Source organism: Carassius auratus, chromosome 28, assembly GCF_003368295.1.
Source record: "Carassius auratus strain Wakin chromosome 28, ASM336829v1, whole genome shotgun sequence".
Taxonomy (NCBI): Eukaryota; Metazoa; Chordata; class Actinopteri; order Cypriniformes; family Cyprinidae; genus Carassius; species Carassius auratus.
In genome coordinates, this window is record NC_039270.1 from 18,217,534 (window position 1) to 18,232,834 (window position 15,301).

Below are 15,301 nucleotides of genomic sequence, written 5' to 3' on the forward strand. Positions count from 1 at the left end.
CTTCTGTGTTTATTAAGTGTTTCTCTGTCTGAAAGATGAAGCTGAAAACAGACTGTAGGTCATTAAGATATGAGATATGATTGTATGTTTTACTTACCCAGTAAAGACAACAGACTCTTGTAGAAAACTCTCATGTTCATTTCAGGCGATTCAAGATTCTTTCTGCTTTTCTTTGAGGAGCTTTGAACAAATGTTGTTCCTGGGAGAAATATATTAGTTCAAGTTACATCAGAGTCACATGAACCTAGTTCTCCTCCCACTTTTCTTTCTTTCAAATTTGTTTACACACACACACACAAATACATAAATAAAATATAAATTATTATTTTCTTAAACATTTTAGCAACAAAAATGTTTCAGTGAAAATACTGATAATCTGTAACTTCAGTGATTTATGATTTCAAAATGTCAGTGCTATTAAAATGGCACATTATTTATTTTGGCTGACAAATCAAGTCAAAGAATGAATTTCATGTTGACATGCTTACATTGAATATTAGGTGTTAACAACAATATCAAACTCCACCAAGGAACCTGAAAGCACACAAACACCGTCTGTTTCTAGATGATGTAAACCTCTTATTAAAATGTGAATTGTCACAATAGGAGTTCATGTCATTTGTTTTTCTTATTCACAACAAGTTTTCTTTGAGTCATTTGCTTAGGAAGCATGTTCAAAAAAACATGAATATAAATGTAAATGTAAATGTAAATGTTCCTAAAGTGTTTATTCAGAAGAGCACGAACATATGAGGAAGCACACTATGATTGGCGTCTTGGGGTTTGAGAGCAGCCAGGACATCATTATGTCTTAACATACATGTCCAAACTTCACTTTCATTAATCTGCCACAAATCTTACTTGCTTACAAATGTCTGCTTAGCATTTACATTACATTTACATTTAATAATTTAGCAGACGCTTTTATCCAAAGCGACTTACAAATGAGAACAATAGAAGCAGTCAGGTCAACAAGAGAACAACAACAGTATACAAGTGCCATGACAAGTCTCTGTTAGTCTAGTACAGAACGCATAGCCAGGTTTTATTTATTTATTTTTTAATAAATGAAAAGAAGGAAAAGTGCTAATATTAGTTGGTTAAGTGCTGGCGAAAAAGATGAGTCTTTAGATGTTTCTTGAAAATGAGTAAAGACTCAGCTGTACGAATTGAGATTGGGAGGTCATTCCACCTGCTGGGCACAATCCAGGAAAAGGTCTGTGAGAGTGATTTTGATTCACTTAACTTACAGTTCTATCCAAAAATAGACTTTTTTGCCGAAATACAAAAACAACTTTAAATAATTTATATTGCTAGCTTAGCCTTGGAGATTTATTTATTATTAGTAGTTGTCCTATTCTTTTAACTAGGCCTATGTATTGGCAGAAGAACGGATGTCGTGCTGACAATCATAAACAACAGCACGTGGTGTCACAGGCGGTGGTCTTCAGAGTGCACCTGGAAAGACAATAATGGACGACTCTCGTCTCATCGTGGAAGTTGAGAAATAGCAAGTTCTTTATGATCCACACAATGTACTTTATAAAGACTTGCAGGAGAAGGAAAAAGCATGGGATGAAGTTGCAGCGGCTCTTATTGCAGATGGTAATTAATTTTACAGTGTTTTTGACGCTTTCGCTGGCACACGAGCAAACAACTCAATATTTGATTCAAAATTGATTCAATTGGAACCATTTATTTACTATTTCTAAATTACACATAAGCACACAAATAACAAAAGCAGGTGATACATGCATATATAATAAACAAGTAAATGCTGATTTCAAGATGAGCAGGAAGTCAAGGCTGTGAACCATTTACAATACACATAATTTAAAACCGTTTATTAAATTGGTTTTCAGGGTGTTTTTTGGTAAATTTGATTGCAAACAAACCCAGTGACAAGATGGTAATATGCACCATGTTCTCTCCTACGTCGGTTAATGGGATGAACCCAAAGTCTGGGTCTTTTTAGTCTGCTTAATAACAAATATAGCGCGATGGCCTTTCTTCTATCAACAACACGTACTGCACGGAAAACAAAGACAGCAAAACAAAGATCCAACAAAAGTAACAATTAAATTATTAATTAAAAAAGCTTCTTGCCAAGTCTTTTTATTTTAATGTATTTTAAGTGGAAATAAAGCAATGCGAGCACTCTGACCAAAACCCGCTGTTCAGTTGCGCGCTGCCTCCGCTGCCGGTGTGAAAGCAAAATAGGCGCGCGCTGCTTCTGCTCTGCCTACCTGCTGCTAACGCGCTGCTTCTGCTCTGCTGAAACTTGCGGTGTGAACCCGGCCTCAGAATTAATTCATTGAACCACACTGAGAAATTCTTTGGTACAAGTTGTAATGGAAAGTAGGTCAGTCTCGAAAACCTCACGAAAAATGCATGCCATAGTTCGGACAAAGTTGCTTTTATCTTCATTAAAATTTGAGGGGAATGTTCCTCTCATCATTTCAGGTTGTCATTTTTGTGCTCAGGCCCTAATAATGACTACTGGTTAGGTTGCAACCCTCTATGGACACCTTGGCAATTGAATTGCCATTGGCTAGTAAATATTTTTGTTAAAAGTTTTAAAAGTGTATTTTAAAAAACTGCGCCATTTTAACAATATTATATATAATATTTGTAAAATGGCACAATTGTTTTTAAAATACACTTAACATCAGTCAGTCAAGCTTTATAATAATCAAGTATTATTTCATATAACCTAAGTAATTAGAAGTAAATTTGTTAACCATGTTTGAATGCATATTAGTCATTTTTAACTGAACATTTTAACTTGAGAGGTGGTTGTTTTTTCTGTCATTCAGTGTTTCTGACAAAAAATAAATTAAAAATTGGGGAAAAACCTAACAAAATACTGGTAGGATAATATTGATACAGATTCTAATAAGAACTATAAAACACACTTAAGGATTACTAAGGATTAATGAGCAGCTGGATTCATGAATATTAATCAGGTTTTGTGTGTTCGCGTGATCTGATTTGCTGAAATCAAAACAGGAAAATACAACAAAAAATATTGTTTAAATGTAGCGAGTCAATTCACTCACTCTCTCGGTCTCTGTGTGTGTTTGAGATGAACTGAGAAATATCACAGATCGCTTGACGGAGAGTGAAACCCTGAAGCGCCCAGTCAGAGTGTTTGCTAGTGAAAATATATCTATACTTAGCCTCCAACTCACACACTGGCAATTATTCAACCCGCCAAAGTGGCTAGTTGGAGTCACTGTGTTACCCGCCAAGAGCAAAATCCACCCGCATTTGGCGGGTGTTAATGTCAAGCCCTGATCATTATAAAGATCTAAGCCTCAAGCATCGACGACAGTTCGCTGTTTTTCAATGGAAATCTTATAAAGACTGTATTTATTACATTTGTGTAAGCAATACACATAAAAACATGATCAATGGAAACGCAGTACATACCAGATCCGTCGTAATAACGAGTCATAAACACATCCACAGCTGTAAATCCCGGTTTAGTTAGAAAGGTAAGGGTCCACTGAACGACATCTCATGGAGCACGTTTGGTCCAACGAAGCAATAACATTCTCAGGCCGGTGACACACTGGATTCGTGGCGTCTCGGCTGCGTGCCAGAAGCGTGGTGTCTTGCTTTGCGTTTTCTGTGTCTTTACACACCAGAAGCGTGCCTGCACGCGGCGCTGGCGCGCTGCTGCTACTGTAGGTGACATAGAGGGAGGCTGCCGAAAAACCAGGCTCTTGTCTTCATGAGAACAATATAAACTTTTTTTTTTTACACACCTACTGATAGGACACCGTCAACAGTATTGACGGCAAAATAGACTATGTTTGACAGGTGCAATATTTGAAAATCGATAGTTATTTATTTATTTATTTTTAATTACATTTATATCTGAATTTATGTCAACCTACAGACTTTCAAATATCAAAATGTCATGAATTAATATGTATTTGTGTACAAAATGAGATATAAACATATTTTCCTATTATATTTTGCCTGGAAATGCTTCCAACGCGCGCGTGTCGTGGTAAAAATAGGCGTTGGTTCTATTTCTATCATGCACGCTTTTTCTGGACGGCTCACGCAAGCAGTCTGCCATCTCTAATCTGTTAACATGGGAGCCGAATTAAAAACAGACACGCCACGCAGCTGAGACGCTTGCGCCACGCAACCAGTGTGTCGCCGGCCTCAGTATTTTCTGTAATTGGCAAACAAAGTTAAATCTTTTTATATTTTTATCACAATAAAGCAATCTATCACCCAGCCTATCCATAAGCTCGTAGTTCTAAACGAGCATGGGTCGTTGTAAAAGAACCAATAAAGACATTGACATCGCAAGTCTGGGAAGCTTTCCGATCTGGGTAAGACCACTGAACAATTGCAGTAGTGTCTGACACAAATGAGAAATGTCTGATGTTGCACTCCGCGGTAAAAATGTGTCATACAAATAGTTCTGGATCTTTAAGTATTTTGGTTGTAGGCAACCCCTCACGAAGGCAGAACCGCCCCCAGAGCAAGTTTAAGACCAATTTCATTATCGATCTACGCATCGGGTTCGGTTCAATATTGTCCACAATTCCTCTTTCTCAAAGTAATCTCTGATATAGGATTCTTTGTCTGCATCAGTCAACATGAACTCTCCTGTTTGAACTGTAAAAATGTTTTAACAATCACAGAACAGTGTATCTGATTGTTGGGGAAAATGCCAGACCTAATCCAGATTTGCTACAACATAGCCCCTCTCAATAGCTTTTGGCACTTCTATGCTTACCCAACATCCTCTGATGGCTCTTTCCTCATCTGTATGCATACACGGTGGTGTCTGGTTCTGCTGTTCTGCACACAACCTACAGAGTGGGAAAGTCAGTTTTTTTGTTCACACGGTAGGGTAGTACAGGGTGAAGCAACTTTCAAGGTGGTAGCACCGGGGCCTTGACAAATCCATAATAATTTTGAAGATTAAGATTATTTTATAAGATTATAAGACACTTTGTAGCCTGGGAAAATGGATAGAGACTTGTGAAATCCACATACCGTATGACCTCGCCTTCCGCTGCCTTGTGATACAACTTGAATGAATTTGTTATACCACCATACAACGTTTTGTGAGGTTTCAATCTCTCAGGATGTTTGTAGGAGGACATGAACGCAATCACGTCAGCATTAGATTGTTTGGCACAGGTCCAGCTACTTTCCCACTGAATCTCGGTATGAAGATTGTATGCATACTGTAAAATTTCAATCTTGTCATCAAACTGTCTTTTGAGAAGGCCATAAGGCACCTTCAATAATGGATTTAAATCATTGGGGTTATAAGATCTTTGTTCGACATAGTTGTATATCCATAAAACTCTTTGGCTGGGTATGGGCATTCGTATGAGTCATTTTCAACACATTTTTTTCAATTCAATTCAATTCAATTTTATTTGTATAGCACATTTTACAAAACAAATTATTACAAAGCAACTTTACAGAAAATAATGTTTTTCTACAATATTTAGTAGTAGCTAGTAGTTTGTGCACATTTGACATGATTTTAGAAAAAGTAAAAATAATAATAATAATACAAGACGTAGTCAGCTAGACGATGAACTATCAATATTATTAATTAAGTTATTATATGATGCAGTCACACATTTAGCAATAATTGTTAGTTCTGTTTGTTGATTCAGGGTTAGCATCATCTGAGGTCCTCTGAGGGTCAGCATCATCTCTTCTCAGGTGTTCTGGATCCAGACTGAAGCTTGTGTAAATCCTAGTTACCACGGGATGTGAATCCCGTGGCGAAACATAGAAACAAAATACAGACATCATTAGCATAGCTGCTGATCCAACAAAGTAAAATTAGTTTAACCCAAGCTAATGAATAAAAATGCACCTTTGATCAGATGCAACTACACTCACAAATAAAAGATACATTATTCGAATGCTTGGCGAAAGAGATGTGTTTTTAATCTAGATTTAAACAGAGAGACTGTGTCTGAACCCCGAACATTATCAGGAAGGCTATTCCAGAGTTTGGGAGCCAAATGTGAGAAAGCTCTACCTCCTTTAGTGGACTTTGCTATCCTAGGAACGACCAAAAGTCCAGCGTTTTGTGACCTTAGGGTGCGTGATGGGTTGTAGTGTGGTAGAAGGCTAGTTAGGTACGCAGGAGCAAAACCATTTAGGGCCTTATAGGTAAGTAATGATAATTTGTAACTGATACGGAACTTAATAGGTAGCCAGTGCAGAGACTGTAAAATTGGGGTAATATGATCATATTTTCTTGACCTCGTAAGGACTCTAGCTGCTGCATTTTGGACTACCTGTAGCTTGTTTATTGACGAAGCAGGACAACCACCTAGAAGTGCATTACAGTAGTCCAGTCTAGAGGTCATGAATGCATGAACTAGATTTTCTGCATCAAAAACAGATAACATATAACAATGATAACAATGATTCATCAGTTATTTTACTGATGATAAATGAGATGACTCCCCATTTGATGTGGGAAATATCCCTTCACAGAGTTGGTCAGATTAAAAGCAGCAGGTGTGTTGGCTAGACACGGTATATGCATGTGTATACAACTGGAACCGTCGATAAATCTTTGTTTGAATGCATCATCGTACTTATGGATTAGACAACAGCCTTGCATTGTTATTTTCAGGAGGTATCCCCATTTTAGTGAAGTATACCAAAGGAATGAAATTGTCAAATCTGGATGCATTATGTGCAATGTATTTGTAATTATTATGACAAGGCTGTCTGAATTTCTTAGTTAGACGATCCACACAATAAGAACCTTTAGCCACAAATTCTTCGCAATCAAATGTGATGGCATATACAAATTTTTTAATAATGGGTTTCAAAATAAAACTAAATGCAGCGACTATTCTGCTCCTTCACCATAACTGGCTGAATAAAACGTTGAACACCATCGGTAAACAAACCCTCACCAGTGAACACAACAATCTGCAGGACATTTGTGTGGCTTGGGGTTGGTGTCGCTGACATGGTAACGTCGATTACATTAACTGCAATATTTGGTAACATCGCACTGTGCAAATTTCTGACCTAGAGATGGCTTTTTATGCATCTAAAAACAATAGTCTGACCTGCAGTACCGCAAACAGTTACCGCAGGGTTTTGTTTTTTGGGGTAAAGCTGACATTCCGAACCGTTGCAAACATCGCAAGTGTATCGTATCAGCATCTGTGATCTCGCCGAGCGGTAAACTCTTGATAAAACTCACACACACATATGGTGTGCCAATGAACCCCTTCAGACTTTTAATCATAAAATAATAATTGTTGTGGAGGTACAAAAACACAGTTTTAGGATGTGGTACATCTGTGTTTGTATATTTCTCCAACATCCCTGTATTCGTTCTATAGAAGACTACCATTTTAATATTCAACATGTTTAAACTAATTCATATCATTAAGTGATATTTTGATCAGTGTATCCAGCAGACTTCTGCAATGCTGACGCTACAGACTCTAATTCTGTGTGTGGTTTCTGAGGGTAAAGAAAGTGTGCTAAGCAGATTGCAAAACAAAGATTGTTTTCCTCAGCAATGTTTGAGGGGATGAAAAAATTATGTCTGTTCTTACCAATCACTTGATCATGGGCTAGAGCCCTTATTTTTCATCGAGCGCCACCTTGTTTACTTCTTGCTATAGACACTTTTAAATTTAAACACTCAAACTGCACATCTGAGTTGCTCTGCATTAATTTTTCAAGATCACTGATGAAGAGATTGACACTGTAATTGTTGCTAGCTGAATGTATTAACATCTGAACATCTGACAGGCTAGGACCGCTCAAAGTGATGTTAATTAAACTACAATCTCCACCTAGTAATTTGGAAAATGCCACAGTGTAATCTGGTAGATCTGTAGAAGACATTTCCCTTAAATTTATAAGCATGCAGATTTCAGAAACATCGAATCGAGCTTGTGGTACTACGGTGTATCCAACCACATCACCACCCTCTCTTACAAGTGATTATATTTCACTATGTGTGAGACCCATTGCAAGGCAATTGTGTGGTGTGGCTGGGTACCTGCTCCCTCACCGGTCTGTTGAGAATTTACAAACTGTTAAAAAAATTGAGAATAGACATGGTTCTGACAACTCACCTAACCATTGAGAATTTACAAATTGTTCAAAATCAAAAGCTGGTTCTGGAGAAGGTTCTGCCCTTGATCGCACCGCGGTTATTTTAGCGATTTAGCTGACTTGTGTTTTTTCATCTCATCAACAGTCTGTAGTGTTTTGATGAGGTTGGAAGTAAGCTGGGGAACAATAGTCTGTTAAGGAGGGGGAAGAAATGGAAGGAGAAAAAGAGGAAAAGATGAGAGAAAAATAGGAGAAAATTTGGAGAAAAAAAGAAAGGGATTTTTATGCCTTTACCCTCCGAAGTAATGTTTTAGGAAGTGTATGTTTGCAATAAATTATTTTTTAAAAATGTTTTCCCTATTTTCCTATACGTCTGAATGGGAGAATTGAATTGTTACTTAATGCTGTAAATCACCATTTTCCGTCAGTAAAAGTTCTGACAGGGGCCCTCCAGGACAGAGTTTGGACACCCCTGGCTTAGACTCTTCTCTGTTTGTTTTAGGCATGCCTGTTGCTGGTGAATACAGATTGAACGAGCAGAGCTCTTGTCCAACAGTTCAGCCAACTCATCAAAGGTTCCAGGTATGGAGTTCTGTCTCGCTGTGTGAATACAGTTTGCAAACTCCGACAGCATATGATTGGAGAAGCAATTTGGTGGCATTAGGTGGCGGTTCTAGAGGGAATTTTGAGCAGGACCTCCCTGGACCACACAGGCCTCCACCACAAGGAAAGCAAAACACAAACTCTCCACAGCAAACTTGAGCTGACACAAACAATCACTCAGCACCCTTTGTCTTATTTTGACACAAGATGACTCGCAAAGCTGTTGACTCTGAAAAGGGGCTACAGACGCTGCGTCAGCGGACAAGCGTGCTAAAGTCTGTGCTTGCCGACATTGCTGCGAAAAGCTTCCTTTGTCCCTGGGTGGGCTCGAACCACCATCCTTTCGGTTAACAGCCAAACGCGCTAGCCTATTGCACCACAGAGACTAGTAGTGTAAGGTTTGTGGGTAACAGTCACAAAAGAATTTGACGCTGGGCGCGACACTAGTCCTGCGTCAGCAAACTTAATTCAAGAGAATTACACCCATTGGGAGGGGCGAGAGAGAGCCAAAAGGCACGCCTAACGTGGGGCTCGAACCCACGACCGTGAGATTAAGAGTCTCATGCTCTACCGACTGAGCTAGCCGGGCAGCGGAAGTCACTTTCCCAAGGCTGATGACTGTTTTGAGAACTGGCAAACATTTTATGAGCAAACAGAGCCTCGATTTTCGCAGAGGCTTGACAAAACATCTCGCGTGTAAGGTTGGGGTTAAGCCTAGCGGTAGGCTTAGAGCAGGGGCGTCCCACCTCGATCCTGGAGGTTCCTTGGTCTGACGAGCTTGGCTCCAAGCACAAAGAAACTCAACTTAAGCTGCTGAACCCGGTCTCACCACAGAGACCGGAAACTTCCAGGCACGTCTGATGGAGCTGGCTGGAGTGAAACTCTACCTGACAGGGCCCTCCAGGACAGAGTTTGGCCACACTAGGCATAGAGTCTTCTATGTTTGTTTTAGCCATGCCTGTTGCTGGGGAATACAGATTGAATGAGCAGAGCTCTGGTTCAACAGCCTGAAAGGCTATTAGTTCAGCCAATTCATCAAAGGTTCCAGGTATGGAGTTCCACAAGGAAAACAAAACACGAACTCTCCACAGCAAACTTGAGCTGACACAAACAATCACTCAGCACCCTTTGTCTTATTTTGACACAAGATGACTCGCAAAAGCTGTTGACTCTGAAAAGGGGCTACAGACGCTGCGTCAGCGGACAAGCATGCTAAAGTCCGTGCTTGCCGACATTGCTGCGAAAAGCTTGCTTCGTCCCTGGGTGGGCTCGAACCACCATCCTTTCGGTTAACAGCCGAACGCGCTAGCCTATTGCGCCACAGAGACTGGTAGTGTAAGGTCTTGTGGGTAACAGTCACAAAAGAATTTGACGCTGGGCGCGACACTAGTCCTGCGTCAGCAAACTTAATTCAAGAGAATTACACCCATTGGGAGGGGCGAGAGAGAGCCAAAAGGAACGCCCAACGTGGGGCTCGAACCCACGACCCTGAGATTAAGAGTCTCATGCTCTACCGACTGAGCTAGCCGGGCAGCGGCAGTCACTTTCCCAAGGCTGACGTCTGTTTTGAGAACTGCCAAACATTTTATGAGCAAACAGAGCCTCGCTTTTCGCAGAGGCTTGACAAAACATCTCGCGGGTAAGGTTGGGGTTAAGCCTAGCGGTAGGCTTAGAGCAGGGGCGTCCCACCTCGTTTCTGGAGGTTGCTTGGTCTGACGAGCTTGGCTCCAAGCACAAAGAAACTCAACTTAAGCTGCTGAACCCGGTCTCACCACAGAGACCGGAAGCTTCCAGGCACGTCTGATGGAGCTGGCTGGAGTGAAACTCTACCTGACAGGGCCCTCCAGGACAGAGTTTGGCCACACTAGCCATAGAGTCTTCTATGTTTGTTTTAGCCATGCCTGTTGCTGGGGAATACAGATTGAACGAGCAGAGCTCTGGTTCAACAGCCTGAAAGGCTATTAGTTCAGCCAACTCATAAAAGGTTCCAGGTATGGAGTTCTGTCTCGCTGTGTGAATACAGTTTGCAAACTCCGACAGCATATGATTGGAGAAGCAATTTGGTGGCATTTTGTGGCGGTCCTAGAGGGAATTTTGAGCAGGACCTCCCTGGACCACACAGGCCTCCACCACAAGGAAAACAAAACACGAACTCTCCACAGCAAACTTGAGCTGACACAAACAATCACTCAGCACCCTTTGTCTTATTTTGACACAAGATGACTCGCAAAAGCTGTTGACTCTGAAAAGGGGCTACAGACGCTGCGTCAGCGGACAAGCATGCTAAAGTCCGTGCTTGCCGACATTGCTGCGAAAAGCTTGCTTCGTCCCTGGGTGGGCTCGAACGACCATCCTTTCGGTTAACAGCCGAACGCGCTAGCCTATTGCGCCACAGAGACTGGTAGTGTAAGCTCTTGTGGGTAACAGTCACAAAAGAATTTGACGCTGGGCGCGACACTAGTCCTGCGTCAGCAAACTTAATTCAAGAGAATTACACCCATTGGGAGGGGCGAGAGAGAGCCAAAAGGAACACCCAACGTGGGGCTCGAACCCACGACCCTGAGATTAAGAGTCTCATGCTCTACCGACTGAGCTAGCCGGGCAGCGGCAGTCACTTTCCCAAGGCTGACGTCTGTTTTGAGAACTGCCAAACATTTTATGAGCAAACAGAGCCTCGCTTTTCGCAGAGGCTTGACAAAACATCTCGCGGGTAAGGTTGGGGTTAAGCCTAGCGGTAGGCTTAGAGCAGGGGCGTCCCACCTCGATTCTGGAGGTTGCTTGGTCTGACGAGCTTGGCTCCAAGCACAAAGAAACTCAACTTAAGCTGCTGAACCCGGTCTCACCACAGAGACCGGAAGCTTCCAGGCACGTCTGATGGAGCTGGCTGGAGTGAAACTCTACCTGACAGGGCCCTCCAGGACAGAGTTTGGCCACACTAGCCATAGAGTCTTCTATGTTTGTTTTAGCCATGCCTGTTGCTGGGGAATACAGATTGAACGAGCAGAGCTCTGGTTCAACAGCCTGAAAGGCTATTAGTTCAGCCAACTCATAAAAGGTTCCAGGTATGGAGTTCTGTCTCGCTGTGTGAATACAGTTTGCAAACTCCGACAGCATATGATTGGAGAAGCAATTTGGTGGCATTTTGTGGCGGTCCTAGAGGGAATTTTGAGCAGGACCTCCCTGGACCACACAGGCCTCCACCACAAGGAAAACAAAACACGAACTCTCCACAGCAAACTTGAGCTGACACAAACAATCACTCAGCACCCTTTGTCTTATTTTGACACAAGATGACTCGCAAAAGCTGTTGACTCTGAAAAGGGGCTACAGACGCTGCGTCAGCGGACAAGCGTGCTAAAGTCCGTGCTTGCCGACAATGCTTCGAAAAGCTTGCTTCGTCCCTGGTTGGGCTCAAACCACCATCCTTTCGGTTAACAGCCGAACGCGCTAGCCTATATTGCCACAGAGACTGGTATTGTAAGCTCTTGTGGGTAACAGTCACAAAAGAATTTGACGCTGGGCGCGACACTAGTCCTGCGTCAGCAAACTTAATTCAAGAGAATTACACCCATTGGGAGGGGCGAGAGAGAGCCAAAAGGCACGCCCAACGTGGGGCTCGAACCCACGACCCTGAGATTAAGAGTCTCATGCTCTACCGACTGAGCTAGCCGGGCAGCGGCAGTCACTTTCCCAAGGCTGAAGTCTGTTTTGAGAACTGCCAAACATTTTATGAGCAAACAGAGCCTCGCTTTTCGCAGAGGCTTGACAAAACATCTCGCGGGTAAGGTTGGGGTTAAGCCTAGCGGTAGGCTTAGAGCAGGGGCGTCCCACCTCGATTCTGGAGGTTGCTTGGTCTGACGAGCTTGGCTCCAAGCACAAAGAAACTCAACTTAAGCTGCTGAACCCGGTCTCACCACAGAGACCGGAAGCTTCCAGGCACGTCTGATGGAGCTGGCTGGAGTGAAACTCTACCTGACAGGGCCCTCCAGGACAGAGTTTGGCCACACTAGCCATAGAGTCTTCTATGTTTGTTTTAGCCATGCCTGTTGCTGGGGAATACAGATTGAACGAGCAGAGCTCTGGTTCAACAGCCTGAAAGGCTATTAGTTCAGCCAACTCATAAAAGGTTCCAGGTATGGAGTTCTGTCTCGCTGTGTGAATACAGTTTGCAAACTCCGACAGCATATGATTGGAGAAGCAATTTGGTGGCATTTTTGTGGCGGTCCTAGAGGGAATTTTGAGCAGGACCTCCCTGGACCACACAGGCCTCCACCACAAGGAAAACAAAACACGAACTCTCCACAGCAAACTTGAGCTGACACAAACAATCACTCAGCACCCTTTGTCTTATTTTGACACAAGATGACTCGCAAAAGCTGTTGACTCTGAAAAGGGGCTACAGACGCTGCGTCAGCGGACAAGCATGCTAAAGTCCGTGCTTGCCGACATTGCTGCGAAAAGCTTGCTTCGTCCCTGGGTGGGCTCGAACCACCATCCTTTCGGTTAACAGCCGAACGCGCTAGCCTATTGCGCCACAGAGACTGGTAGTGTAAGCTCTTGTGGGTAACAGTCACAAAAGAATTTGACGCTGGGCGCGACACTAGTCCTGCGTCAGCAAACTTAATTCAAGAGAATTACACCCATTGGGAGGGGCGAGAGAGAGCCAAAAGGCACGCCCAACGTGGGGCTCGAACCCACGACCCTGAGATTAAGAGTCTCATGCTCTACCGACTGAGCTAGCCGGGCAGCTGCAGTCACTTTCCCAAGGCTGACGTCTGTTTTGAGAACTGCCAAACATTTTATGAGCAAACAGAGCCTCGCTTTTCGCAGAGGCTTGACAAAACATCTCGCGGGTAAGGTTGGGGTTAAGCCTAGCGGTAGGCTTAGAGCAGGGGCGTCCCACCTCGATTCTGGAGGTTGCTTGGTCTGACGAGCTTGGCTCCAAGCACAAAGAAACTCAACTTAAGCTGCTGAACCCGGTCTCACCACAGAGACCGGAAGCTTCCAGGCACGTCTGATGGAGCTGGCTGGAGTGAAACTCTACCTGACAGGGCCCTCCAGGACAGAGTTTGGCCACACTAGCCATAGAGTCTTCTATGTTTGTTGTAGCCATGCCTGTTGCTGGGGAATACAGATTGAACGAGCAGAGCTCTGGTTCAACAGCCCTGAAAGGCTATTAGTTCAGCCAACTCATAAAAGGTTCCAGGTATGGAGTTCTGTCTCGCTGTGTGAATACAGTTTGCAAACTCCAACAGCATATGATTGGAGAAGCAATTTGGTGGCATTTTGTGGCGGTCCTAGAGGGAATTTTGAGCAGGACCTCCCTGGACCACACAGGCCTCCACCACAAGGAAAACAAAACACGAACTCTCCACAGCAAACTTGAGCTGACACAAACAATCACTCAGCACCCTTTGTCTTATTTTGACACAAGATGACTCGCAAAAGCTGTTGACTCTGAAAAGGGGCTACAGACGCTGCGTCAGCGGACAAGCATGCTAAAGTCCGTGCTTGCCGACATTGCTGCGAAAAGCTTGCTTCGTCCCTGGGTGGGCTCGAACCACCATCCTTTCGGTTAACAGCCGAACGCGCTAGCCTATTGCGCCACAGAGACTGGTAGTGTAAGCTCTTGTGGGTAACAGTCACAAAAGAATTTGACGCTGGGCGCGACACTAGTCCTGCGTCAGCAAACTTAATTCAAGAGAATTACACCCATTGGGAGGGGCGAGAGAGAGCCAAAAGGAACGCCCAACGTGGGGCTTGAACCCCACGACCCTGAGGACTAAGAGTCTCATGCTCTACCGACTGAGCTAGCCGGGGCAGCTGCAGTCACTTTCCCAAGGGCTGACGGTCTTTTTGAGAACTGCCAAACATTTTATGAGCAAACAGAGCCTCGCTTTTCGCAGAGGCTTGACAAAACATCTCGCGGGTAAGGTTGGGGTTAAGCCTAGCGGTAGGCTTAGAGCAGGGGCGTCCCACCTCGATTCTGGAGGTTGCTTGGTCTGACGAGCTTGGCTCCAAGCACAAAGAAACTCAACTTAAGCTGCTAACCCGGTCTCACCACAGAGACCGGAAGCTTCCAGGCACGTCTGATGGAGCTGGCTGGAGTGAAACTCTACCTGACAGGGCCCTCCAGGACAGAGTTTGGGCCACACTAGCCATAGAGTCTTCTATGTTTGTTTTTAGCCATGCCTGTTGCTGGGGAATACAGATTGAACGAGCAGAGCTCTGGTTCAACAGCCTGAAAAGGGCTATTAGTTCAGCCAACTCATAAAAGGTGTCCAGGTATGGAGTTCCTGTCTCGCTGTGTGAATACAGTTTGGCAAACTCCGACAGGCATATGATTGGAGAAGCAATTTGGTGGCATTTTGTGGCGGTCCTAGAGGGAATTTTGAGCAGGGACCTCCCTGGACCACACAGGCCTCCACCACAAGGAAAACAAAACACAAACTCTCCACAGCAAACTTGAGCTGACACAAACAATCACTCAGCACCCTTTGTCTTATTTTGACACAAGATGACTCGCAAAAGCTGTTGACTCTGAAAAGGGGCTACAGACGCTGCGTCAGCGGCACGCGTGCTAAAGTCCGTGCTTGCCGAG

The 15,301-nt window shown here is 43.5% G+C and overlaps 1 protein-coding gene and 10 non-coding genes across 14 annotated transcripts in view; all 11 read right to left on the minus strand.

Annotated features, from left to right (window-relative positions):
- Nucleotides 1-3,487, minus strand: part of LOC113047075 (uncharacterized) — a 60,809-nt gene extending 57,322 nt beyond the window's left edge. For 3 of the 4 annotated variants that reach the window (XM_026208336.1, XM_026208335.1, XM_026208337.1), the window contains exons 1-2: nucleotides 3,433-3,487; nucleotides 98-199 (exon numbers count right to left, since the gene is read on the minus strand). In XM_026208336.1, coding sequence (XP_026064121.1) covers nucleotides 98-199; nucleotides 3,433-3,457 — 127 coding nt within the window. In that variant the 5' untranslated portion in view covers nucleotides 3,458-3,487. Of the gene's footprint in view, nucleotides 1-97; nucleotides 200-488; nucleotides 512-3,432 lie in introns of those variants that run through there. The other variant, XM_026208338.1, reaches the window with a different exon arrangement.
- A 5,525-nt stretch (nucleotides 3,488-9,012) lies between these two features.
- trnan-guu (transfer RNA asparagine (anticodon GUU)) lies at nucleotides 9,013-9,086 on the minus strand. Its single transcript has one exon. It is a non-coding gene; the product is annotated as a tRNA-Asn (tRNA).
- Nucleotides 9,087-9,216: 130 nt separating this feature from the next.
- trnak-cuu (transfer RNA lysine (anticodon CUU)) lies at nucleotides 9,217-9,289 on the minus strand. Its single transcript has one exon. It is a non-coding gene; the product is annotated as a tRNA-Lys (tRNA).
- Nucleotides 9,290-9,954: 665 nt separating this feature from the next.
- trnan-guu (transfer RNA asparagine (anticodon GUU)) lies at nucleotides 9,955-10,028 on the minus strand. The gene has a single exon. It is a non-coding gene; the product is annotated as a tRNA-Asn (tRNA).
- Nucleotides 10,029-10,159: 131 nt separating this feature from the next.
- On the minus strand, nucleotides 10,160-10,232 carry trnak-cuu (transfer RNA lysine (anticodon CUU)). Its single transcript has one exon. It is a non-coding gene; the product is annotated as a tRNA-Lys (tRNA).
- A 793-nt stretch (nucleotides 10,233-11,025) lies between these two features.
- trnan-guu (transfer RNA asparagine (anticodon GUU)) lies at nucleotides 11,026-11,099 on the minus strand. Its single transcript has one exon. It is a non-coding gene; the product is annotated as a tRNA-Asn (tRNA).
- Nucleotides 11,100-11,230: 131 nt separating this feature from the next.
- Nucleotides 11,231-11,303, minus strand: trnak-cuu (transfer RNA lysine (anticodon CUU)). The gene has a single exon. It is a non-coding gene; the product is annotated as a tRNA-Lys (tRNA).
- Nucleotides 11,304-12,301: 998 nt separating this feature from the next.
- Nucleotides 12,302-12,374, minus strand: trnak-cuu (transfer RNA lysine (anticodon CUU)). Its single transcript has one exon. It is a non-coding gene; the product is annotated as a tRNA-Lys (tRNA).
- A 794-nt stretch (nucleotides 12,375-13,168) lies between these two features.
- On the minus strand, nucleotides 13,169-13,242 carry trnan-guu (transfer RNA asparagine (anticodon GUU)). The gene has a single exon. It is a non-coding gene; the product is annotated as a tRNA-Asn (tRNA).
- A 131-nt stretch (nucleotides 13,243-13,373) lies between these two features.
- Nucleotides 13,374-13,446, minus strand: trnak-cuu (transfer RNA lysine (anticodon CUU)). Its single transcript has one exon. It is a non-coding gene; the product is annotated as a tRNA-Lys (tRNA).
- Nucleotides 13,447-14,240: 794 nt separating this feature from the next.
- On the minus strand, nucleotides 14,241-14,314 carry trnan-guu (transfer RNA asparagine (anticodon GUU)). Its single transcript has one exon. It is a non-coding gene; the product is annotated as a tRNA-Asn (tRNA).
- Nucleotides 14,315-15,301: the final 987 nt, after the last annotated feature.